The sequence below is a fragment of the Perissodus microlepis genome, chromosome 12 (assembly GCF_051167445.1).
Source record: "Perissodus microlepis isolate ML-2025 ecotype Zambia chromosome 12, ASM5116744v1, whole genome shotgun sequence".
In the NCBI taxonomy this organism is placed as follows: Eukaryota; Metazoa; Chordata; class Actinopteri; order Cichliformes; family Cichlidae; genus Perissodus; species Perissodus microlepis.
Genome location: NC_140472.1, coordinates 8,592,064 through 8,616,848, shown reverse-complemented (window position 1 = coordinate 8,616,848; position 24,785 = coordinate 8,592,064). Strand labels below are relative to the sequence as shown.

General features: G+C 39.8%; 3 protein-coding genes across 6 annotated transcripts in view; 1 reads left to right on the top strand and 2 right to left on the bottom strand.

Moving 5' to 3' along the window:
* Positions 1 to 14,434, bottom strand: part of LOC146375768 (endophilin-B2-like) — a 30,256-nt gene extending 15,822 nt beyond the window's left edge. For 2 of the 4 annotated variants that reach the window (XM_084945678.1, XM_084945679.1), the window contains exons 1-5: positions 14,275 to 14,433; positions 13,554 to 13,695; positions 12,362 to 12,373; positions 7,570 to 7,698; positions 444 to 577 (exon numbers count right to left, since the gene is read on the bottom strand). In XM_084945678.1, coding sequence (XP_084801804.1) covers positions 444 to 577; positions 7,570 to 7,698; positions 12,362 to 12,373; positions 13,554 to 13,695; positions 14,275 to 14,337 — 480 coding nt within the window. In that variant the 5' untranslated portion in view covers positions 14,338 to 14,433. Of the gene's footprint in view, positions 1 to 443; positions 578 to 7,569; positions 7,699 to 12,361; positions 12,374 to 13,553; positions 13,696 to 14,274 lie in introns of all 4 variants that reach the window. The other 2 variants (XM_084945680.1, XM_084945681.1) reach the window with 1 other exon arrangement.
* A 535-nt stretch (positions 14,435 to 14,969) lies between these two features.
* dph7 (diphthamide biosynthesis 7) lies at positions 14,970 to 22,675 on the top strand. The gene is made up of 10 exons (XM_084946992.1): positions 14,970 to 15,057; positions 15,372 to 15,539; positions 17,437 to 17,570; positions 17,644 to 17,731; positions 18,352 to 18,446; positions 18,546 to 18,703; positions 20,656 to 20,728; positions 20,814 to 20,879; positions 20,959 to 21,131; positions 21,997 to 22,675. The coding sequence occupies exons 2-10, from the start codon at positions 15,408 to 15,410 to the stop codon at positions 22,395 to 22,397; spliced, it is 1,320 nt and encodes a 439-aa protein (XP_084803118.1). The 5' UTR covers positions 14,970 to 15,057; positions 15,372 to 15,407; the 3' UTR covers positions 22,398 to 22,675.
* Positions 22,676 to 23,564: 889 nt separating this feature from the next.
* mrpl41 (mitochondrial ribosomal protein L41) lies at positions 23,565 to 24,723 on the bottom strand. The gene is made up of 2 exons (XM_084946993.1): positions 24,627 to 24,723; positions 23,565 to 24,168 (listed from the first exon to the last, which is right to left on the bottom strand). The coding sequence occupies exon 2, from the start codon at positions 24,151 to 24,153 to the stop codon at positions 23,746 to 23,748; it is 408 nt and encodes a 135-aa protein (XP_084803119.1). The 5' UTR covers positions 24,154 to 24,168; positions 24,627 to 24,723; the 3' UTR covers positions 23,565 to 23,745.
* Positions 24,724 to 24,785: the final 62 nt, after the last annotated feature.

The window sequence follows — 24,785 nt, the reverse complement described above, 5'->3', positions numbered from 1 at the left end:
TTTATATACGGTCTATATCATTTTGCTCTCTTTTGCAATAGGTTAGTGATTCACTGGATAAATATAATTTCTTCATGATTCCTTCTTACTCAGTGAGGGGACAAATGAACAAAAGCTCACTAACAAGAAAAATAAAGAACTCGCAGATGTGAACATAGCTGACACAGCAGACAATAAGTAAAGTACATTGAAGAGCTAATAAATTGAATAATAAAGTTAATACACAGATACACACACCAATGGCATACATAATGTTTTTTGACATGTTCATAGAGATTTTTCTTTTTTCAGTTATACTGATATCAAGATGTATTGTACATTATTGTCTTGCAACATTCTGAGTATCACAGAATCACTTTGTCGTGATACAGTGTGTGGTATATTGTGTATATTGGAAGTATGACTCAAACAACATTGGAATAGATGTGATATTCCAGACTCACTGAAATAGTTCTCCAGTCTCCTTCCAGAAAGTTCCTGAGGGGTGTAAGAAAGCTGATGGCTGACGTCTGGAGGAACTCCTTCTCTGCTTCTCCTAATCTTTTCTCACACTCCCCCACCTTCTCCAAAGTGTTCCCTGGAAGAAACACATTAGATCTACTCACCAAAAAGACTCCCACCATGCTGTAAGTACACCATAGCATTGGTAAAGAAGAGAGAATTGAAACTTTTTTGAATGAATGTCATGGCATGCCCATGTGCACATGCTAGTGTAGCCTTTGCACACTTGCATCTGGTTGCAGCAGAATAAAATGGATTAAACTATAAAATTTAAGTTTAGAACAAAGAAATTATTGTTTCCACAATTACAGTTCCAGTAAAAAATGAGGTGACGGCATTTATGTTACCTTTTCATGCCTTTCCTTCAGTGTGTATTATTGCGATGATTTTATAAGTGTGCTGTTAACAGCTCAAGGAAAACATTCATGAATCCTAACTACTATACTTCTGTTCTGTTTGTCTGCTTTAATCCATTTGAAATTAATGAGGCAGCATGGTGTTTGGCATTGATTATGCCCTCGCAGCAGCAGCAGCTTTTTCTGTGCTGCAGCAACACCACGTAGACAAACCACAGCCAGACCTACCTACAGTACACTGTAATGCTCAAATGGGTAGTGATGATTATATTTATTTGTCAACTGTCATATCCAATTTGGGACCAATCAGATATTCCATTATGCAGTTACATGAGTTCGGAAGTAGCATCCTTCATTTAGCTTGGCATAATTTTGTAGTTGTTTTTTATGTATTTATTTTATAGATTTATGTGATATATCAAGGTATCTGTTGATTTAACAACTTTAGCAGAAAAAATATTATATACAAGAATCCATTTCATATATATGAGACATCACACAATGTGAAAAACATGTTGTGCTGTTCTACTTACAGTATACATTTTGGAAACTTTTCATGTTAAAGCTCATGAAATCCGGAAATCCAATCAAACCATCTTCTAAACCTTCTTTTTCACTCTTGCCATCTTTCTGTCACGGATCAGCCCTGACACGTATGTCCATCCACTCTACCTGCACTCTCTTCTTCACCTTTCATGTACACTGTCCATTGCTTCGGACAGCATTTAAACTCATCTACATTCATCATGTGCTTCTTGCAGCTTCACTGTTACCCCTGCCTCCCTCTCATTCATACACATGTATTCTGTACTGCTTCTACTGATTGTCCTCATACCTCCACCTGCTCCAACTCTCACTACAGATCACAAACAAACGTCATAGTCCTGCAAACATAATAGTTCACAGAGACTCCTGCCTGATCTGCATATAGACACAGTGCAACTCCTTCTGACCTTCTCTGTAGTTCTCCATCAAAACTCTCAAAGGCAACATTGCATCTGTAGCGCTCTTTCTTGGCATGAAGCCATACTGCTGCTCACTGATCATCACCTCTCTTCTTAATCTAGCTTCAACAACTCTTCCCCATACCCCAATTATATAGATGACCAGCTTTATCCCTTTGACATTACAATAGCTCTTCACATCACCCTTGTTTTTGAAAATCGGTACACTTCTCTATTTCTTAGGCTGCCCACTGTCTTCTCTCCAAGACATCTCCATACCCCCACATGTATGTCACTGGACCAATCGCCTTTCCATGCTTCAACATTTAAATAGCTGCCTTGCCCTTCTTACGAATTCTTTACGCTTCCTGATTCACAAACTTTCCTTCTCTCATTTTCCATGTTCCATCTTCTCAACACACGCTTTACTCCTTGATACATTTCCATCTCTGTGCTTTATCTCTCTGGCTATCCAATCGATACAAGTCCTTTGTCCTTCGTCACATACAGTTTACTATAAGCCCTTTTTTTGCTTTACCCCTAGCCTCCAAATATTCCTGTCTATTTTCATGCCACTTGTTTGCTGACTTCTTCCTTTTAATACTGTCCTGTACTTCTTCATTCCAATACCAAGTCCCTTGTCTTCTTTGCTCTGTCCAGGGGATACAACAAATAACTTCTTGGGAGTTTCACTCTAAATGTCTGGGAAGGAGATCTAAATGATAAGTTAAGTTCTCCTGCATAAATCTCATTCTCCTATTGATTTTTTTGAGACCTGGAATTCCCCCTCTGTGACACTGGTCATATTTGGCCCTGACTACAGGGAGTGCAGAATTATTAGGCAAGTTGTATTTTTGAGGAATAATTTTATTATTGAACAACAACCATGTTCTCAATGAACCCAAAAAACTTATTAATATCAAAGCTGAATGTTTTTGGAAGTAGTTTTTAGTTTGTTTTTAGTTTTAGCTATTTTAGGGGGATATCTGTGTGTGCAGGTGACTATTACTGTGCATAATTATTAGGCAACTTAACAAAAAACAAATATACACCCATTTCAATGATTTATTTTTACCAGTGACACCAATATAACATCTCCACATTCACAAATATACATTTCTGACATTCAAAAACAAAACAAAAACAAATCAGCGACCAATATAGCCACCTTTCTTTGCAAGGACACTCAAAAGCCTGCCATCCATGGATTCTGTCAGTGTTTTGATCTGTTCACCATCAACATTGCGTGCAGCAGCAACCACAGCCTCCCAGACACTGTTCAGAGAGGTGTACTGTTTTCCCTCCTTGTAAATCTCACATTTGATGATGGACCACAGGTTCTCAATGGGGTTCAGATCAGGTGAACAAGGAGGCCATGTCATTAGTTTTTCTTCTTTTATACCCTTTCTTGCCAGCCACGCTGTGGAGTACTTGGACGCGTGTGATGGAGCATTGTCCTGCATGAAAATCATGTTTTTCTTGAAGGATGCAGACTTCTTCCTGTACCACTGCTTGAAGAAGGTGTCTTCCAGAAACTGGCAGTAGGACTGGGAGTTGAGCTTGACTCCATCCTCAACCCGAAAAGGCCCCACAAGCTCATCTTTGATGATACCAGCCCAAACCAGTACTCCACCTCCACCTTGCTGGCGTCTGAGTCGGACTGGAGCTCTCTGCCCTTTACCAATCCAGCCACGGGCCCATCCATCTGGCCCATCAAGACTCACTCTCATGTCATCAGTCCATAAAACCTTAGAAAAACCAGTCTTGAGATATTTCTTGGCCCAGTCTTGACGTTTCAGCTTGTGTGTCTTGTTCAGTGGTGGTCGTCTTTCAGCCTTTCTTACCTTGGCCATGTCTCTGAGTATTGCACACCTTGTGCTTTTGGGCACTCCAGTGATGTTGCAGCTCTGAAATATGGCCAAACTGGTGACAAGTGGCATCTTGGCAGCTGCACGCTTGACTTTTCTCAGTTCATGGGCAGTTATTTTGCGCCTTGGTTTTTCCACACGCTTCTTGTGACCCTGTTGACTATTTTGAATGAAACGCTTGATTGTTCGATGATCACGCTTCAGAAGCTTTGCAATTTTGAGACTGCTGCATCCCTCTGCAAGATATCTCACTATTTTTGACTTTTCTGAGCCTGTCAAGTCCTTCTTTTGACCCATTTTGCCAAAGGAAAGGAAGTTGCCTAATAATTATGCACACCTGATATAGGGTGTTGATGTCATTAGACCACACCCCTTCTCATTACAGAGATGCACATCACCTAATATGCTTAATTGGTAGTAGGCTTTCGAGCCTATACAGCTTGGAGTAAGACAACATGCATGCAGAGGATGATGTGGACAAAATACTCATTTGCCTAATAATTCTGCACTCCCTGTATTGATGCAGCAACAGAATGAGGTGCACAGACTAGCTCATTCAAAGCAGTATTGATTCTTAGATTTCCACACAGGGACATGATCACAGGGATCATGATCTGACACATATGCCTGTATTATGCAGTAGAGTGACCTACATGGTGACAGAACAGAGAGTTATGCAAGACAAATATGTATTTTCTTTCTATGTCTTTCTATACATAGAAAGACAACTCAGAAAAAACTACCTCCAGCGGAACAGAAACTTCTGGAAATTAACTAATTTTTGTTAGCAAGAGAACGGATAAAGCAATCTCCTTATTGGTTTCACTTTTTTCAGAGCACTATATTCTTACTCTCTCAGTATTGAATTATTCTAGTTACATCATGCTTGCAAGAATTACTTGCTTCAACTCTTCCCGATGCATATTTGCCATTTTGGCAGAATGTTGGCTATATCCATGTAAGCTAATACCAACATATACAAATAACAAAAGTCGCTTCAAGGCACTTGTAAGGTAAAGACTCTACAGTATTCTGAAAAAGTGAACCAAATGAAATAGTATGAGTAAGCACTTTGCAGGAGAAGGAAGTTATAACTCGCTTTTAACAGGAAGGCAGAACCAGGTTTGCAGGGCAGCCATCTGCCCGGACAGGTTGGGGGAGAGGGGAAAGAGAAAACCAATAAGAGAGCATAATGAGACAGGATAGAATACACACTATGGGAGAGGAAAGACAAAATGTAAAACAAGCAGAAGAAAACATACAGTGCATCATGGGGACAGCTTGAGTTTACAGTGTCATAACTAACAGAAGGTTCAGAGTCACCTGAACCAACATCTTGATAAATGTTATCAAAAGGTGTCTTCATGCTCAATCATCCAGGTAAGGAAATCCCAAAAGGTTGATTCTGTTCATCTGGACATAGCGTTTTAAAGGGGGGAAAGGTTCCATCACTCATCCGAGTGACTTCTTCAGTCTCAGCTGACTGCAGGTTTCCCCAACCTTATAAAGAGAACATTTGCACAATGACTGAAACTAGCCCACTGAATGAACAATGGGCTGTGAAAGCTGGGCAGGCGCCTAAAGAAAGCTCCAGCCAATCGAGGAGAGAAGGACAACTGCTGCCTAAATGAAAACCCGTAGTGATCCCGTATGTGTCAGGAGTATCGGAACAGTTGAGACGCATTTTTTCTTAACACCGCGTCTCTGTGGCTTTTAAACTTTAAAAATTGCTGCGCCAAAAATTGGTCCACCCCAAGGATCTGTTCCCCCGACACAAACAGAGTTATGGAGTGTACGCTGTTAAGTGCCAGGAGGATTGCTAGGATTTATACAGTGGGGAAACCAAACAACCTCTGGTAAAGCGGATGGCACAACACACAAGATTCACCTTGTCAGGCCAGGACTCTGCAGCCTATTTACACCTACAGGCCAGTTGACACTCTTTCAATGATGAGGATGTACACAAGTCAAGGAGTCATGGAGGCTATTTATGTGAAAAGGGAAAGACCATCTCTGAATCGACGAGGGGGCCTAAGGGTACATCTATCGCCATCTCACAATGCTGTGATTGCAGCCATTCCCCAACTCTCTGTGAATGGTACTCATGGCCATTGATCAGTGGGCTTTGATCAGTAGTTGTTGATCAATGGTCATGAGAATTTGCATATTAATGATCAAACTGACCTCACAGCCCATTGTTCATTCAGTGCTGCTAGTTTCAGTCATTGTGCAAATGTACTGTTTATAAGGTTGGGGAAACCTGCAGTCAGCTGAGACTGTAGAAGTCACTTGGATGAGTGACGAAACCTTTCTCCCACTGAAAACACTACGTTACTAGTGAACAGAATCAACCTTTTTGGAGTTATCAAAAGGTAAAGTTTAAAGTCTAATCTCAAAATTAGAGAGGGTGTTTGTCTCCAAAACACGGAGACCTGGCCTGGTTCCACAGGAAAGACAGGTTTTTCATACCTCAAAGTTCTGCCTCCCATTCCACTTTTAAAAACTCTAGCAACCACAAGTCTGTAGCTTGTACAAATAGAGCTCTAACATGCTCTATCGGTATTATAATGTCTTTCACATATGACTGGACCTGATTATTCAAGACTTTGTTTGCGAGTAGAAGAATTTCAAATTAAATTTTGGATTTAACAGGAAGCCAATAAAGAAAATCCAGTATGGGAGAAATATGACAAATAGATTTCTTTATCATTAGAACTAGGGATGGATATCGAAAACCGGTTCTTGTTGAGAACCGGTTCCCACTGTTTCAATTCCTTGGAATTGTTTGCCATTTTTGCAAACGATTCCCTTATCGATTCCAGTCGTTCCGAATGACGTCACCACGTTGCGTAGCGTCATTTACCTGGCAGGAAACACGGCGCCTAAGCGGCTCAAACGCTCAAAAGTTTGGTTATACTTTACGAGAACGGATGACAACAGGGCAGCTTGCAATACTTGAAAAGTAGATATTTCATTTAAGGGAGGAAACACTACGAATATGCAAAAGCATTTGCTCACAAAACACGCGATGACCTTAAATGAATGTCGTGTTTTTAATTCCGCTCCGGACTCGTGAATCTCAGCCCAGCAGCAGCGGTAACGTTTGCACGTCCTCTCCCGTTAATGCGGCAGGTAAATAATCAACTAACAGTGCATATTATGTTAGCGCGATCTGCCTTATTACAAAACCTGCCATTACTGTGCATTTAGGTGACCGTGATGAGAGAGACAGACAGAGTCTGGCTGGCGCTCGCTGGCAGTTGTCGCTGCAGTCTACCGGTAGCGTCTCCTTTCAGGCCAGGATAGACGAATGTCACCGAGCAGTGACTAAGTTTGTGGTAAAAGGCTTGCACCCATTTGCCACAGCAGATGCCCCCGATTTTCGGTAAGTGAATGTGTTTAATTGTAGGCAGGGACATTACTGGATATTCTTGTGTAATTGCTACAGAATAATTTATGTTATACTTTGTTATTGCTACAGAAGAATATTTATTTTATTATTTTACATTTACAATTTTTTTCCTGGGGACCCTGTGACACCCCATTGAAGAGCCATAGGCTGGATCTCTTAAGATCTCACTGTTGGGTTTGTAAGGCCATGCTACTCCTAAATTTCTATCTTGTTCAAAGAGAAGATATAAAAAAAACTTCTAAGCTAATCGACCTCTGTGTTCTCCTTTTTTAAAAAGAATCGATAAGAGAATCGATAAAGAATCGAATCGTTAAACAGAATCGAAAATGGAATCGGAATCGTGAAAATCTTATCAATACCCATCCCTAATTAGAACTCTGGGCCACCTCCAGTTGTTTTTCCTGATACAGAATTAAATCAATAATTAACTCACTCATTTTTTTTTATTAACTCCTAGGACTTTGTTTGTTGGGAGTTTTTATACTCACCATATGGCATTCCAAGATCAAACTCTTTTGCTGCATCCTGCATATACTGACCCAGCAGCTCTGCATTAGTAACCCTGGACGGCACCTTCCAGTCCAGTTTTTCAAAAAGAAACTCCTCGATTCTGGCACCTGCAGTGAAAAATAAAGAAGAGTTTATTCATGGCACAACTGAGAAATAAAGAACCAGTTGAAATTCTTACCCACATGCTGATTAAATGAAAACTATATTCAGAAATAATGACCCTGTGTGGTCAAACCCTTCAGACTGCTCAGCACAACAGACAGACCGAATTACAGGGTGGACAGCTTTCAGCAAAATAAACAGCCACCACTATTACTGTTTAATAACCTGTAACCTCATTGGTAAATATCCATTTTGACACTTCTCAGCCTCCTTGTGGCTAAAAACAAATTCTATTTGAAACATAGTAGGGTAAAATTTCAAAGTTGCATGAAATGCAAAGAGTGATAATAGTGATAATTTCATTTTAGAACAGTACTTAAGTAAGATGTATTCAGCCATATATATAATACATTTCGTTTGTCAAAGCAAGTGCTGCTGTTGTTCAAAATCATGTGAAACTACATCTCTGAATATCATGGAATCTGGTAGCGAGGTGGTGCATAGGTGAAGGAAAAACCCTTCAAACTTTGGTGCAAATGTGCATCACTTGGCATGCAGGGAAAGTTTCCCCTATGAGACACTGCAGGTAACACAGTGTGGCAAGACAATACAAAGCATTTCTGGGTGTAGTCTTCATTTAATTTCATTTAATTTCTATATGAGATGTTTCTATGTCTGGCTGCAGCAACTGTAAATGAAAAGAAACACATGGAAAACGCAGGGAGACAAAATAGCATGAATACTTTGCAACAGGAAAAGGCTGAATGGATGCTACTCACATTTTCACTATGGTAAAAAAACAAAATAACCTCCAAAACATACCAGATAAGGGTCATTGAATTGACAATGAATTCTAAGTTTTCTGTTATTTTGTCCACCGCAATGTAGTCAGTACATAAAACCCACTTACTGCAGCCTTATAGCGTAGAATGAAATTGTTTGACACAAGCCCAACATCAGAAGCTCCTCAGAACAAACATTTTACGTCATGTAAGCCTTTAATTACCTGAATGTAGTCTATTATGCTTGAAACTCTAAATATGGAGCCAAACTGCTGAATTAATGTACAAAAGCTCAGACTGTGATGACCCAAAGCAAAATGTTGTTTTCTTCTTACGGTACGATGATATGTTTGAGTCACTGATTCTCATAAACTCCTGCACACAGCCATTTCATACAAACTAAAATTCTGCTGCTCAGCTCTACATAACCAAAGCCAAAGAGAAACTAACAACCTTTACCAACAGACTGTTGTGCACACAAACTAAATATAAAAGATGGACATAGCAGCAGGACATAGCACATTAGAAAGTGAGGTCTCGCTATGAAGCCTCAAGCTGAGGACTTTAGCCCTCACCATTATGGTGCTTTGGAATCAAACAATCTGGATCCGACTGAAAAACCAGGTGGCTTGTGAATGACACGGCAAAGCAAAACCGGCTTTATCCTCCTTTTTCACTCAAATAATTTGTTTTATTCAGTTAGACCTGAAACTAGTGACTGAGTGATTTAGGACACTTTTTATTGTTTTTTTATTGGCTTTTTTCCAGCTTTTCTCTGGGTATTTTAGAGTTTTTCTTTCGAAATTCACTGCTTTTTCACTCATTTTCAGTCCCATCCTCATAACTTATCATTCTCAGAGTGTGCCATTTTGATTTTTAAGGCACTGCATTGCATCCTGGTGTGTTGGGAATCTTGTCAAAAAGGATGGGAAAGGTTTGGCTAAGCAGTTTAGGTTGTGTTGTAGAATTAAGGTGGTCATGCCAAATACTGAGTTTCAAGCTTTGTTTTTGCCTTATATACTGTAACTCCATACATGGTTGCATATGTTATAATAAACTGTGATACACGTTCCCCATTTTTCTAGCAAAATAGAAATAAAGTAGGGTTGGCTCAACTGTTTTGCACACTACTGAATGCTGACTCATTCTTTCGACATAAATACAGAACTTAAAAAGCCATTCTTCTTCATTTGTCATTTCCTCTTTGGTTTGCTACATGAAGCACAACATTTACAAGTGAGTCAAAGTCTACTGTTGCACTATAGCATGTACACCTGAAAAAAACATTAGCAGCATTAGCAGTGCATCACTTACATTAGCACGTCACCATAACATTAACAAAGAGTTAACAGCACTAGATACTTTCTAATTGAAAGCTTGAAGTCCCACTGTAGTCCCCCGGGCCGCTCTACTATTGAACTAGCTACCAGTTTGGACTTAGCACGCTCACTACTTAAGTTTAAGGCTTCAAACTAACTTCAGACGAAGAGTTATTCAGCTCTTCATAACTTCTATAGTTTGTCTTGTGTCCTGTCTCTCTTTGTTCCCCTTAAACCCAACCATTCGCAGCGTATTTTTGATCCTCCCAAAGCCAGGTATCTAAAGTAAACTGAGGCGACTCTTGTAAATTGGTGAATATGTGAATAAAAGTGACTTGAATTAAATTGAATTAAAAGTCAGAACAGCAGGTTGTGATCTACGCACAGCAGGGACCAAATGTGTGTTCTGGCTCCTTTGGCTTGCGTCAAACAGAAACATAAATTAAATGAATCGCAGTTTTAGAACAAATTCAATTCAAATACTGAAAATACAGTGTTTGAATTAACGATACAGTAACAATTATTAAAAGTAATGTTACATAGAATATTATGGAAAAATAAAGCCCAGTGGATGACTTGGCCATACATAAAGTAAACATGTTTTCCACAAATACAAATAAGAAATAGTACTGAAGCTCTCAGAGAGAAAAACATGACCAAAAAAGTTGTAGCTTGCTCCTATTGATGTTGTGTGTGGGTTTTTTCATTCATTTGTTAGTGATCATAGCTTTCTTGAATTGCTTATTAGCTCAGTTTTTTTCATGTATTTTTTATTACTTGTGGAAAACTGTAAATCAAATAAAGAAAACGTCTATCTGAACCATCAGTCAACAGTTTGAACTGTTGAAGGATGGTTTTTCTTTATTTTTACTACTTTCTACATTGTAGATACATACCGAAGACAGTAAATATATGAAGCACAATATATGGAATTACGTAGCAAAAAAGAATACGGATACGGATAATTAACTCTAAATATGTCTTATATTTTAGATTTCTGAACATAACCACCCTTTGCTTTGTTGACAGTGCTGCAAACCCTTTGCCTTCTCTCAATGAGCTTCATCATGTAGTCACCTTAAATGGTTTTCACTTCACATTTGTGCCTTGTCAGGGTTCAGTTGTGGAATTTCTTGCCCTCTTTGTGGGGTTGGGACCATCAGTTTATGTTGTGCAGAAGTCAGGTTGGTACAGCCCTATTTGACAACTGTTAGAATTCATACTATGGCAATAACCAATCAGCAATTAAAGAGAAACGACAGTCCATCATTACTTTAAGAACTGAAGGTCAGTCAGTCTGGAAAATTGCTAAAACCTTAAACGTGTGCCCAAGTGCAGTCGCAAAAACCATCAGGCACTCAGATGAAACTGGTTCATATGAGGAACGCCCCAGGAAAGGACGACCAACAGTCACCTCTGCTGCTGAGGATAAGTACATCTGAGTCACCAGCCTCAGAAATCACAACTTAACAGCACCTCAGATCAGAGTCCAGATAAATGCCACACAGAGCTCCAGCAGCAGATGCATCTCTACGTCAACTGTTCAAAGGAGACTGTGTGAATCAGCCTTTATGGTCAAATAGCTGCTAAGAAACCACTACTAAGGAAAAGTAGCAAGCAGAAGAGATTTGTTTAGGTCTGTTGGAAAACCATTTCAGGTGACTACCACATGAAGATCGTCGACAGAATGCCAAGAGTGTGCAAAGCATTCCCAGATAATTCCATATGGGTTCACTCATAGTTTTGATGCCTTGAGTGAGAATCTACAATGTACGTAGTCATGAAAATAAAGAAAAACATTAAATGAGAAGGTGTGTCCAAACTTTTGACTGGTAATGTATGTACACAAATTTGACTTTACATCTTCCTTAAATACACACACCACTACACACTATGAAAGAATGTAAAATAAGCTGTAGAAATGAAGGTAATTGTAAACTGCTAAAAAGTTACTAGAGGAGTCCCGTGTATGGATAGCTACTATGAGGGAGAACTGGGTGTCAGTGAAAAAGGGTAGCCAAATGTTTTCTAAAATCTAAAATGTCCCTGCCATCTCTAAATTTAGCATTATCTCCACTAGCTCTCAACTGCCAGTGTCATCTTCTGTGGAGTTTCTTTTGTCATTCTCTCTTAAGAGGTTAAAGTCATTATCATCCTCATCACAGATGTGATGTTCTGTCTGAAGTACAAACTGTTCTATTAGAGAACTAATTTAACAGAAGAAATACTTTTAGCATTTATCTCTCTGCCTCTAACAAGGTTTTGATGGTTTGTGATACATTAATTCTTGTTAGGGTACATACAGACATACATCTATATCCAGTGGATGGCTCAATATAATTGAATACAATCTGTAAAAGCTAGTGATCAATACAAATCTTATAAATGCCTCAAATTTTGCATTTAAAAGTTGCTATACTTGCCAGGATAATCTGCACTTAGCCTGCAAAACACTGACTGTGTTTCACACTGATTCCTGTTAAGGAATTATTCGTTTTCTACTAATAATTCAGAGACATGATAGGTTTCTAAAGCAGGTCACTAGAGTAGGCAGGCGAAATACTCACCGGTATGATCAACTGTGGCATGCAGAATAAAACGGTGACAAGTTAGAGCCCCTGTTTTCATATATTTAATCAATAGCTCAGGATGTTGTAATTAGATCACAGTTAAGATTCTTGGCTTAGACAGTCCCCTTAAGTTTAATATAATCATAGCATACCACTAGCCTGGGGTGGGCTATTGTTCTTATGAAATACTTACTAAATATGTCAATATGAACATTATAACACAATCCGCTTAAAGCACATTCATGCATGGTCAAAAAGCATCCACAAAACATTGTTCTCCCAAGCAATATATGCTCTCAGAGCACATAAATCAAGTTAGCAAGGTAAGGCTAGCTAGTTAGTTGTAAGTTAGGTAAACTGTATAAAACCTGGTGTTGGTTATTTCTTAACATTAATTAACATGAAGCTAGACATTTCTCAGTCAAACCAGTCTTGGGAGTTTGGATGTCTAAACTGATGTAATCTATATAACATACTGTTTTGCTAGATAAGTGCAATTCATCAATATTACCAGGCAGCTAACACTTCCAAGCAGAAAGCCATCCCAATGTGGGCACTCATTTAATGTCTACACATTAAAATTCACATGCAGAAACACATGACTTTGTTCTGGTGAGTGGCACCAACTTGAAAAGTGCTATATAAATAAACATTACTTACAGTGCATTTGACACACTGCAAGTACCTTTTGGGTGGCTTTGAGTGCCTCCGTTAACAACACTAGAGATGGGGGGTCGAGATACCCCGCTGTTACAGGATGGGAGGCGAGGTACACCCTGGACAGGTTGCTAGTCTGTCACTGGGCCAACAACACTTATAGAACCATTCACATTCATATTCACACATATAGACAATTTAGAATCACCAATGCAAACTCCATACAGAAAGGCCCCAGCCAGGTGGGGGTCAAATCTACCATCTCACTGTGAAGCAGCAGTGCTAACCACTGTGCCACCATGCTTTACATAACACATCAATTAATATGGTTCCTTACATATACGTATATTATTATTATTATTATTATTATAGACAAGATTTGTCATGTTTAACTGCTTTAAAATGAGTATGTGTGCCTAATAAAATTGACAGTGAGTGTATAATTTAATTTCCTTAGTAAGTAATATGATTATTGATTATTCTTTCCACCTATAATACCTATAATAACGAGACTTCTATGTTGATGTCATACTTGGGTTGGGCTGTAGCAGGACCTCAGTCTGTCTGTAGATTTTCTCGGTCCAGTGTTTGGTGCAGTCTGCCCGGCTGATCAGGTTCTCAAACTGAGCGTCCAACTCGGTCTTCTCTGCTTGGCCCAACTTCTCCTCTGTGAACTGAGGCGTCAGAGCGCAAACAACACACATCTCACAGGTGAACGACGGTACTCGAACACATCTGCGTCTGTCTGCTCTGAGATGGAATCAGTTTTTACACACATACATGCGAATAAAAAAATAAAACAAAACAGTAATATTAAGAAAAGGGACATCACGAAGGAGTCCGGTTAATGATCTGCTCGTGCTTAATCGTTGTCACTTCCGTCCCCCTGTCACCCTTAATCCAAATGAAAAAAAAACCGTTTATATTTGTACTATATTTGTGCCTCTTTTAACTTGAGAAATAATTAATATTAGCTACGCTAGCTTGCCAGAGATAGCACTCAGTCAGTCCTATGTTGAACTGCGCCGCTGGCCCAAACTACGAGCAAGGCACAGCTGAATATCTTATCAATTTCACCTGCTTTAGATGCTGATATGCAGCGTCACGTTAGACATAGCGCTATACCGCAAAGTCATATACGACTGTACCAAATTGTTATTAACGCTAGTAACAACTGACTGCCAAAGTGAAAGGATGCGACAGCAAAAGCCACAACACTTTTCCGCTCGCGGCACTCACGAGCGCTTTATTACCTGCACAGCCCGTGTCAAAAACAGTCCAGCACCCGAGGCTAATTTCTTCACGCTGAAATCCATTTCGTTTATTTATGATTTAAAACACTCGAGGGAGAGCTCTCTAACACTATCCACTAGATGTTGTGGCACACGCCAAAGTCACGTGACCTTACCTTACGTCAGACGCATCATTTTACGGAAATAGGAAAAGCATTAGATTATAGCAGTATGACTTTTTATAATTTAACAACAATACAACATGGCAAGACAGCAACAGTAACTTGAAATCTGATCGTAATCAGATCTTAAATTTCAGTACGACTGCGATATAGAAATTGACCATAGCCGGTGGTATAAGCTTTCATACCAGCAGATGTCGCCATTTTTATTGTTGACAATGCCGCAAAAATGACGCTGAACCAAGGAACAGTCTTCTAAACGAAGGCTAAAACCTCACAACAAAATTAAGAAAGAAAAATGCCTCGGCATGTGTCTGCATTCCTCTGACTCTGGCATTAATTTACTTGCCTCTGTTCCACATTTTGGTGTAAAGGACATATACAGTTTTCATACCACATGAAATAACTCTGTCTCATACTTTAAAAAAAAAAAAAAAAACTCTTTACAATACCTTTATTATTGATTGAACTCCTTTAACAAAAGAATGTATCCAAATACAGGATAAATAAACTATCTTTTGTTCTTAAATAGCGATTCCCCACTTTGGCACCTAAATACACCGTGACGCTCAGAGATGACGTAAGGACGCTAAAAGCGTCGAGTCTCAGGGCTGGCACACATGTGAGTTTTGTTTGTTACGTGTTTCTCTGCGGTTATTCGGCATTAAACTAAATTAAAAGTGACTTTAAATGTTCATATACAAAGAATGTGTATATGAACGTTAGGAATACGGTATACGAATATGCTATAAATCTCTGACTGGTGACATTTTGGCTCTTGTGAGGCTGCAGCCAGTTATTCATAGCCTGCTAGCTAGCGACCAAAACATTTTGTTACGTTAATTAAATTTAACTAAAAATGCTTAAGATGTCGTGCACTAGTTTACTGGTCTTTTAACAACTGAGTCGTAACAGGATATATTTTGGAATTTGTAGCAACCCGTGGGATAACGGTATGCACATCAGGTATTCATGGCTTGGAAGTCGAAGACCCGCAGTCTACAGGTGTTCGACACGGAGTTGAGCGCTGACGCGGTGGAGTGGTGTCCTGTTTCACCCAACCACAGCATCCTGGCCTGCGGCACGTATCAGCTACAGAAAGGGGTGAGATTACATCCCATTACCTGTCAAGGGGATTGAATTGTATACAAATGTCTTTACACCCTTCCTTCGCTTAAAATTATGACAATTTGGTCACATTGTCCACCTGTTTTGGCGGTGTTTGGATCACCGGATTGGATTGCTAAAAGAGGTTTGTGGCTAAAATGCTTACCTCCAGTGCTGGCTGTAAGCATTTAGACCAGATTAGTAATAAGTAAAGAAGCCAGAGAACTCTGACCACTATGTTAATTGGTTTGTTAAAAAAAAAGAAAAAAAAAGTGATGGCTTGTACAATTGATGTCAGCTGACAAGTATAATATATAAAGCTTCAGTGTTTTACTTTGAATCATTAGTAGTTAGTATAATTTACCATTTAAGCCAAGTCAGGAATAGATATTAATGTGGGCTGTGATTTATTTATTTTTTAAATGGTGGGGTAATAGATTTACCCAGTGTCTGGGCAGAAGTTCCAGTTGTTCACTTACATGGACCTAAAATCTTTACATTTTTTGTATATGTATACAGTTCCAGTATTTGGTTCTCATATTAAACATGGACAACATTTTAAATAATGAGGTCAGTGTATGTACAAGTAATCCTAGTCTTCAGACTGGGACTTGGTTTGAGTCAGTTTTCTTTTTCCAGTCATGGCTCTGTAAGCTATAGCTCTGACTGTGAGTGCAGAAGAATTGTGTGAAAGTAAGCTTAAAAACAGGATGGTTTTAAAGGCAGAGGCGTTAAGGAACTTATTTCAGACTGGGGCTAAACTGCACCATGGTCCAGTATAAGATAAATATGAGCAGAATAAAGGGTTAGTACATGCTAACAGTAAACCTTACTCCAAACTAGGAGATATTGATATTTTAAAAAAATCCGGTATTAATAGATTGGCCCTTGCTCCCCTTAAATAAAATGTTTGTTGCAGTCTTTCCTAATTACCTTAAGCATGTTCTCTAAGAAATTAAAACGCTTTCATATTACGTCAGACAACTTTTTCATAGTTTTCATGTGACATCACATCTATTCAATTTAGGTAAAAACCCTACAGTATTGGAGAGAAAACCCCCTAGAACAATCCCCTATAAGTAAGCACTATATGATAGTGGCAAAGAAAAAAACCTTTTTAACAGGAAGAAACCGCTGACAGAAGCAGCCTCAGGGGGAGGCAGCTGTGAAAGGAAGCAGAAGAGAAAAAGGAAAGATGAGGGCAGACTGTGGGAGAGAGAAGATACAATTTAATGACATGTGGCAGTGGTATATAAAACGTGTGCGGGGTGAAAAGAAGTGAGTTGAGAAGAAATCCTCAGAGTATCACAGGAAGCTCCCCCCCGATCCAGCCCTACCTGATATGCTTTATCAAAACGGAAAGTTTTATGTTCAGTTTTTAGTGTCTGTCTCCTGAATCCAAACTGGGAACTGGTTCCAAAGGTGAGGGGTGGGGTCGTATTTAAATATGACAGGGCCTGATTAGTTAGTATGTAAGGAGAAGGATTGTAATGCAAGCTATTCTTCTATTGCCTGCTAACTCTTTTTTTTTTTTTTTTTTAAGTTGGTTTCCTCCTCTTGCTTTAGTGCTAGCTGGTAAATAAAGCAGACGCACTCAGAAGCCGCTCGGTTTGCTTACAAATGCTGTATAGGCGTATGGCATTACCAGCACACGGACTTAACTTTGTTATACAGGCACACTGGCCCAGATCACAGCAGCTAATTTAAACTCTCCCTGGAAATCATTTTTGATTACATTTATGTCATCTAACTTAAAAAAAAAATTACACTGCTGCCCCAGAGTGCTGCATACATTTTATTAATAAAGACTTGGTAGCCGAATGAAGCAACCAGTGGAGTTAATGAGGACCCACCTTGATGTCTGCTCTGTGTCACTTCTGCTCTCATGTTGCAGGGAGGGGAAGAAGATGCCACCCCGAGCAGGATCGGTCGTCTCTACCTTTTTGAATTTCGGCACGAGGGACCGATGTGCCCCCCTCTCACAGAGCTGCAGCGCATGGACACCGCAGCCATTTTAGATTTGAAATGGTAAGAAAGCAGATTTGGTCAGTGTGGCTTCTGTTGTTATTTCCCTCATATTCATTGTTATGCGTGTTCATAGGTGCCACGTGCCTGTGTCAGACAGAGCAGTGCTGGGGATGGCAACAGCTACCGGGGAGCTGCAGCTGTACACACTGTCTCGCATTCAGGTGAGAAATGTGGCATCAAAAGATTTAGACAGTGGCATGTGGGGCCTGTATTATGAAGACATCTCAGCATACCCAGAACATTTTTCCATTATCTGGATTCACTTAACCCCATCATTGGTAGTCAGGATAAAAAGTTACACAAAACTGGTTGTCAGCTCACTAAGGTAACCGAGGCTTTCCTGATCTAACGACAGAAACATGAAAGGGGCAGCAAAATCTGTCCAATCACATTGATTAGTGCACTGGAGAAGAGTAAAGTATAACTTTTCTTTATTTTTTACATATTTATTGACTTTTATAAATGTAGATATGGCTTTATTTATGGTTAATATCAGCTGATTTATTGGCCCCAAGATCAGTCGAGTCTATGATTTTGGTGTTTCATTAATTTTGCCTGTATTTAACAGTTACTAAGTTTAGCACACTAAAATACGCATTAAGGCCTTGATTACCGTGTAACGGACACAGACAGCTGGAGCTGCAGTGCATGGGCGCAGCAGCTATTTTAGATTCAGGCTACAGGAGGGCTGCTGTTTTTATGCCTCACCTCTAACTGTGCATTCATTTGTTGTTTTGTGTTGATGTTGTGGTGTGCACTCATGAATGTGTGTATCCAGTAGGAGGGTAGCCACAGTCTGCAGTCTCTCAGTAGTCTGGAGGTTGGAGCAGAGCGGCTGGCTCTGTCATTAGACTGGTCCACTGGAAGACTGGACAGGTCAGCTTATTGGAGACGCTACTACCTCCATAAAAGAGCCAATGTCACATGTTGTGCAAATATCATTCATATTAATACCTCATATTGTCGTGTCAGCAGCAGTGACGTGCGGATTGTGTGCAGTGACTCTGCAGGCTGCATCAGCGTGCTCTCTCTGGCTGAAGGTTCTTTAACAACACTGTCTCAGTGGAAAGCCCATGACTTTGAGGCCTGGATCTCTGCCTTCTCTTATTGGGACACGCAGCTTGTGTACTCTGGTAACATATATCCTGTCACTCTTAAAAAATTAATGTGTTAATTGTTGCAAACAAAGAAAAGCGTATTCTAGAATCTTACGTATCATTTGCATAAATCCAAATAACTGGATTTTTCAGTAAGAACAGGAAACCCATCATAGCAGGTAGGTTTGAATAGCTTTTTTCGTTTTAAAAACTGTTTTGTATTTACTTGGATTGGCTCTGTGATTAAAAAATAAAATATTCTTTGATCTAAAACATTTTTTGTTTAGTCCATCTTTTTCTGCAAACAAAAAAACGGTTAAATACTAATTAGGATTTAATTAATAATTGGTGAGTGGCATCTTATTTGCTGAAATCAGTCAGTAAAACTGATATACAACAACAGTCATGTGAAAAATAAAGTAAGTACATCCTATTTCAGTTCTGAGGTTTCACATATGAATCCTTTTCAGCTTCTAAAATGATAAAATTACTACCTCAGATGAGCAACACATGCCATTATTTATGTATTTGAAACTAAGCCAAAATCCAGAAGCAGTGAGTAAAACCTTAAGTGCACCTCATGATTCAGAAGATTGTAGAACCAATTTTAGCAACTGTAGCTTGAAGTAATAATTTTCTGTGTGACTTCATTAGTCTGACATTATTGTGGATGCATCTTGCCCTCATTCTGCTTTACAGCTTTACTGCAGTTTATTGACGTTTGTGGGTACAGCTGTCTTAAAGTCCAGGTTTCTTTGGGTTGAGGTTCTTTGGGTAATTGCAACGTCTGTTGTATGACAGCATTTGGTCCTGAGTTTTAGCTGTTTGACTCCTCTGTGTTCTTTGGTATACAGAGGAGTTCATGGTCAAGGTTCCCAGGTTCTGTGCCTGCAAAATAATCTCAAATCATCATCCCTCCACCACCACAGCTCCATGACAGATGGTATGAGTTGGTGTTTCACCTTGACCAAATGCTATTAAGCTGCTTCAGTATGAGATGGTATTTGTACTACTATGCAATGTTTGGTCTTCACCAAATATGGCACTGTGCATTATAGCAAAATCTCTCCAATTTGGTCTTGTATGTCCAAAGGTCATTGTTCCTGAAGTGTTGTGGTTTGCTCAGATGCAGCTTCATAAACCTAAGCTATATTGCGGTGTGTATTTGTTTTTGGTTTTCTTTGCCCTTTCAAATGAGACAATGTTGTTCAGTCTGATTGTACTGTCAAGAAGTTTAACATTTAACATGCTAAGTGAAGCCTACATATTCTGAAATGTAGCGATTTTTGGAGTTTCACTCAGCATTGCACAGTCTGACTTTGGGGTCAATTTGCTGGGATCGCCACTGTTTGGAAGATTCATATTTGTCTTCAGTGTTTTCCACTTGTGACTAATTATTCTCACTGTAGAGTGATGGATTTGAAATTGTTTGGAAATGGCCTTATAACCCTTCCAAGTTTAATCAATAGCAACAATTGCTCCTCTAAGTTCATTGTTTACGGCTTTCCTGCTGGGCCTTGTGCTAACACACATGAGTGCTCCGGACCAGAAAACTGTCAAGCCGATAATCAGTATTTGATTATCGGCTCCTGGCTGATGATTGCTGATAATTAATTGGCTGCTACTCAGGCTGTTAATTCCCGTGGAAGCATATTGTCCTTGGTTTTTCACACATCCCTTCTGGATTTTGGTTTATTGTTAAATAAATGACACAGTGTAATATGCCATGTGTTGTTTATCTGATGTTGTACTTACCTAATTGTAACCTCTCCTAAGAAGCAGATGATATTTTTTTTGTCCTTGTATATAAAACCTTAGATTTCAGATATGGTGTACTTTATTTTTTTATCATGACTGTAAATCATACATATGTGCCACCAATTTGTGTGCCTTACATGGGTAGTTTGTGAGCTCACATTGATGCTGCCTCTAAATCGGCCATCTAAATATTCTCCTGTGCTGTGTCATGTGTTGTGTTTTCTCACCAGGTGGTGATGACTGTAAACTGAAAGGTTGGGATTTAAGGATCGGTCCCTCCAGCCCCACTTTCATAAGTAAAAGGTGAGGCTGATAGTGTATCAGTTTTCATGTATATATTCCATTTTGACAGTGTGCAGACACAAATTTATGTTGTTTTCTTTCAAAGGCACTCGATGGGTGTGTGCAGTATTCACAGCAACCCTCATCGGGAGCACATTCTGGCTACAGGCAGGTAAATATCCTGATGTTGAGCTGTTGTTGTGTAAGAGTTGTATACTTGTTGCTCCTCTCATGCACTTCTCCTTCCACAGTTACGATGAGCAGGTTTTGCTGTGGGATGGCCGAAACATGCGGCAGCCCCTGAGTGAGACTCCATTGGGTGGTGGAGTGTGGAGACTGAAGTGGCATCCCAGCCATCAGCACCTGCTGCTGGCAGCCTGCATGCATAATGACTTCCACATCCTTCACTGTCAGCAGGCTCTAGGTGTGTTTGAATAAGTGATAAACAATAAAATGCTCGCTCTGAATTAGACCAGCTTTAGGCCTGTGAAAACACAGTTTTCACCTCACACTTTATGTGGTGATTCTGTCTCTCCCATTGGACTGACAGCCTGCGTGGGCTGTAGCCTCTTGCCTAGTTTAGCTGGTTTGGACTCCAGAGAACTGTCTAGTTTCAGCTTCTTAAATATGAGAATTGTTTGACAATTGTCTAATTATAATTGATCTTAGCCATCTTTTTAGCTTCTCAGAGCGGAAAGGTAGCTTAATGAACTCATCATTACTATTTATAGATACTGCACAATTTGAAGAAATTAAGCAACAGAGCATATACCTTTTTGCTTTTTTATAGGCTCTTTAAAAACGATGGACTAGAGGTCCAGGCCTGAAAAGGCCAACCATGTAGCATTTTAAACCTGCATTCTTTCTAATGGCCAGCAGGGAGCCACTCCTTGTCGTGAAAAGAAGTCTGACTATAATAATGTATGGGAAAATGAGCATACTGCTATAGAAATCTGTTGCCTCACGAAATGCTTTCCTGATGACATTCTCTGTCCTCAATTTCTCAAATCAAACATGGACACGTGTCCATGTTTGCCAAGGGATGTGTAACACACACACAAAAAAAAAAACCTGTTTGAAACAGATGGATGCCAAACACGCCAAAATGGTGTTTGTGTTTGATAGGAAAGATTCTGTGAATGGTGCTGGCAGTGTAAATAGCTTTGAATGGTGAAAGGCTTCCTTCTCTACCTGAAACATCAGTAGACCTCACATATTGTACAAATGGTTGTTTTTACCAGGAGAAATCTCTGTTTTTTTTTAATAACTTACTGTTTGTTTACTTACAGAGGGCAGTGCAGGAGCATGCCCCATCGTAACCTCATACATCCTCCATAGTTCCTTGGCATATGGAGCAGACTGGTCCAGGCTGTCCCTGGAGGACCATACTCCCTGTTCCCCGCCTGCCACAGAACCAAAGGAAAGCCCCGCAGAGAGCCGAGGACACTTAAGGATTCAGTATGAATCTCCCACTGCCAGCTTTGACACTTCCCTGGAGGACGATGCTGGTCGATACATCCCAGAGGGAATTGCAGCACCTCAGACCTCCCCTGCTCCAGTTCCCACCCTCAACCCTGATGAGGATGCTCCCTCACTGTCCTGCCTGCTGGCCAGCTGCTCATTCTATGACCACATGCTCCACGTGTGGCGCTGGGACTGGATGCCAGACCAGGCTGTACAGGAGTCATAGCAATGTTGACGCTATTGAAATCTAAATGTATAGCCTGACTACAGCAAGAGCATGTCATGCTGTTATTCCAGTCACTGTTTTTATCATGATGATTCCTATACTTTGGAATGACTTATCACATTATATGCAATTAGCAAGACCCTCTATTTTCATAGTGACACTGATTTTTTTTTTTTTTATACAAACTTGTATTTAAGCAAAAAAAAAAAAAAAAAAGTTTATAATCCTCATACTCTTGTGTACTGTAGCTACAAGCGCAATACAACCATTCACCTACACATGTTCTTTGTTTGGTTTTTTCTTCTTTAGCCCAGACCAGCTGCAGGGTAGTGTGAGGTGGTTGTTGTGGGGCTAAAATAGGGTCGAGATGCCCACTTGGCAAGCTGCATCCCTAAAGTTGAATCAAAAAACATAGCAGCTAATTGTTAATGTTAAGGAGCAGGACAAAATATCAGAAATGCACCCACAAAAATTATAACAGGCCATGTTGTTTGTCAGGTGACTCTCCCCTTGAAGGGAGAATTCTGTTTGTTAGCAGTGTAGCATCCAGTTTTCAAGATATCATTTTGGTGGTTTAAATCAAGTTGATTTAATTTTGGTGATATTCAGGTTAAGATCACACTACATGCGACAATCGGTAATAATTTTATATTAAGTGAGAACAAAAAAATAAAATACTGCACAAACCTGTTCAAGAGGTTCGGTTCAATTTAGTGACTCCAGTTAGCACATGTGAGCCCTAACCCACTGCAATCGGCTACAGCTGCCTACATCTGTACACTTCTGAACTAAAGCGGCCACCCTTAGAAGTTACTCATCTCAATGTAGAGATATGATGAACCTACCTACAGAACAAAACTATTTGTACCAGACTATAATTATGCTTTTTAATGTTGTTTATTGTAATATGAATCTGAGGATTGATTCACTTTTAGCCAGTCTCAAGTGGACATTAGAGTACAGGTAAGTGCAATTTTAGGTACTTAATGGCCTGAAAAATAAAGCAAACTATTATGTGGTAACAGAATAATTACCACTGTGTTTAACTTTGAAATATGTCACATGTAGCTACTCTGCATAGCCTTGAACAAGATCACCAGTCCCTCAGTGAAGACTCATAACTTAAAAAAAACAGGAGCTCAAACCATTATAATGAATATCTGACAGTTGTGCAGTATTAGTCATGCTTTTTGTTTTATTTTTCCAGGTCATCAAATAACAAAACCTGTAAGACAAGGCCTTTTTCCTGAACAGTTTATGTAGTAGTTGATTTTCTAGAAGGGGCTCTCATCAGTTGATCTGCAGCTTTCAGTCCCCAGTGAATCAGCGAGTCTTTGGAAATCCATCATTAACGTACATAATTCTTTGGATAGAGCTTGAAGAGCTTCCCCTCCTGTGTGGGCTCAAATCCATACTTCACTAGCTGGTCTTTGCTGAAAGTGCCTGCTTCCAAGTCCTGTTTGATCTGAGGAGCCACAACCTCATCGAACAGACTCTGTGCTGTGAGTGGAGGTTCTGTTCCTTTCGGGGCACGGTATGAGACATATGGTCTGAGTTTGAATCCCTCCAAAGGAGGCACCACAAACTCCGGAATCATGGCCCGAATGGCTAGAAACTTGGAGCTGGGGAGATTGCGTCCAGCGGGCCTGGCGCCCCTGCCTTTATTATGAGTCCTTGATCCACGCTTGCTCGTGAACTCAGACATCCTGTCAGCACCTCGCACCAGCCCCCTCATCAGCGTGGATAACACACCCATGCTGGCACAGCCTTTCTACAGGACAGAAGAGAGTAAAAACAAAAGCGTTGATTTTAATAAGGAGTGGGTATACACCACCTCATGAAACAGCCAAATACAGTGTCAGGGAAGATGGACAAAATCCTGTTAGAATATTGACGATCAATACACAAAAATTACTTTCATTTTTCACTTGGTAGTCAGGTAACAGTGATTCTTTACTGTTCAGACTGCACTCTGGGTTAGGATTAGGGTCAACATGCGTTACATTACAGTTTAGTAAGAAACCTTAAGTGCTGATTTCTGTAACTTGTTCACTGGTTAGCTTGCTAACTAGCAAACAACTTAAATGATAGCTAAATGTAATGCTGCTTTCGAGCTCATAATTAATTTCAGATAAAATTCTGAATATTATTTGAATTTTCGATGAACTGCAGATTCAGAAATTGTTACATTCATATTTATATATCTATAAAATATTCGACTTCACTCACCTTCACCACACCGTCAGCCCAACGCTATCGAGCTGCTTCACTATCTAACAAACTGTTTGGTGATTGGACGACATTAGGCACCATCTACCAATCAAAATACGAGATGCTTGTTTCGCTGCCAGTGATTGGAGGTACGTCAATTAAGACAACTACGCAGAG

Bases quoted from the DNA above. Each gene is read 5' to 3' on its own strand.
- dph7 (XM_084946992.1), top strand. From the start codon at position 15,408: ATGGCTTGGAAGTCGAAGACCCGCAGTCTACAGGTGTTCGACACGGAG. The intron at 17,732-18,351 runs GTGAGAAATGTG...TGTATCCAGTAG, and splicing joins ACACACTGTCTCGCATTCAG to GAGGGTAGCCACAGTCTGCA. The intron at 18,704-20,655 runs GTAACATATATC...TTTTCTCACCAG, and splicing joins CACGCAGCTTGTGTACTCTG to GTGGTGATGACTGTAAACTG.
- mrpl41 (XM_084946993.1), bottom strand. From the start codon at position 24,153: ATGGGTGTGTTATCCACGCTGATGAGGGGGCTGGTGCGAGGTGCTGAC.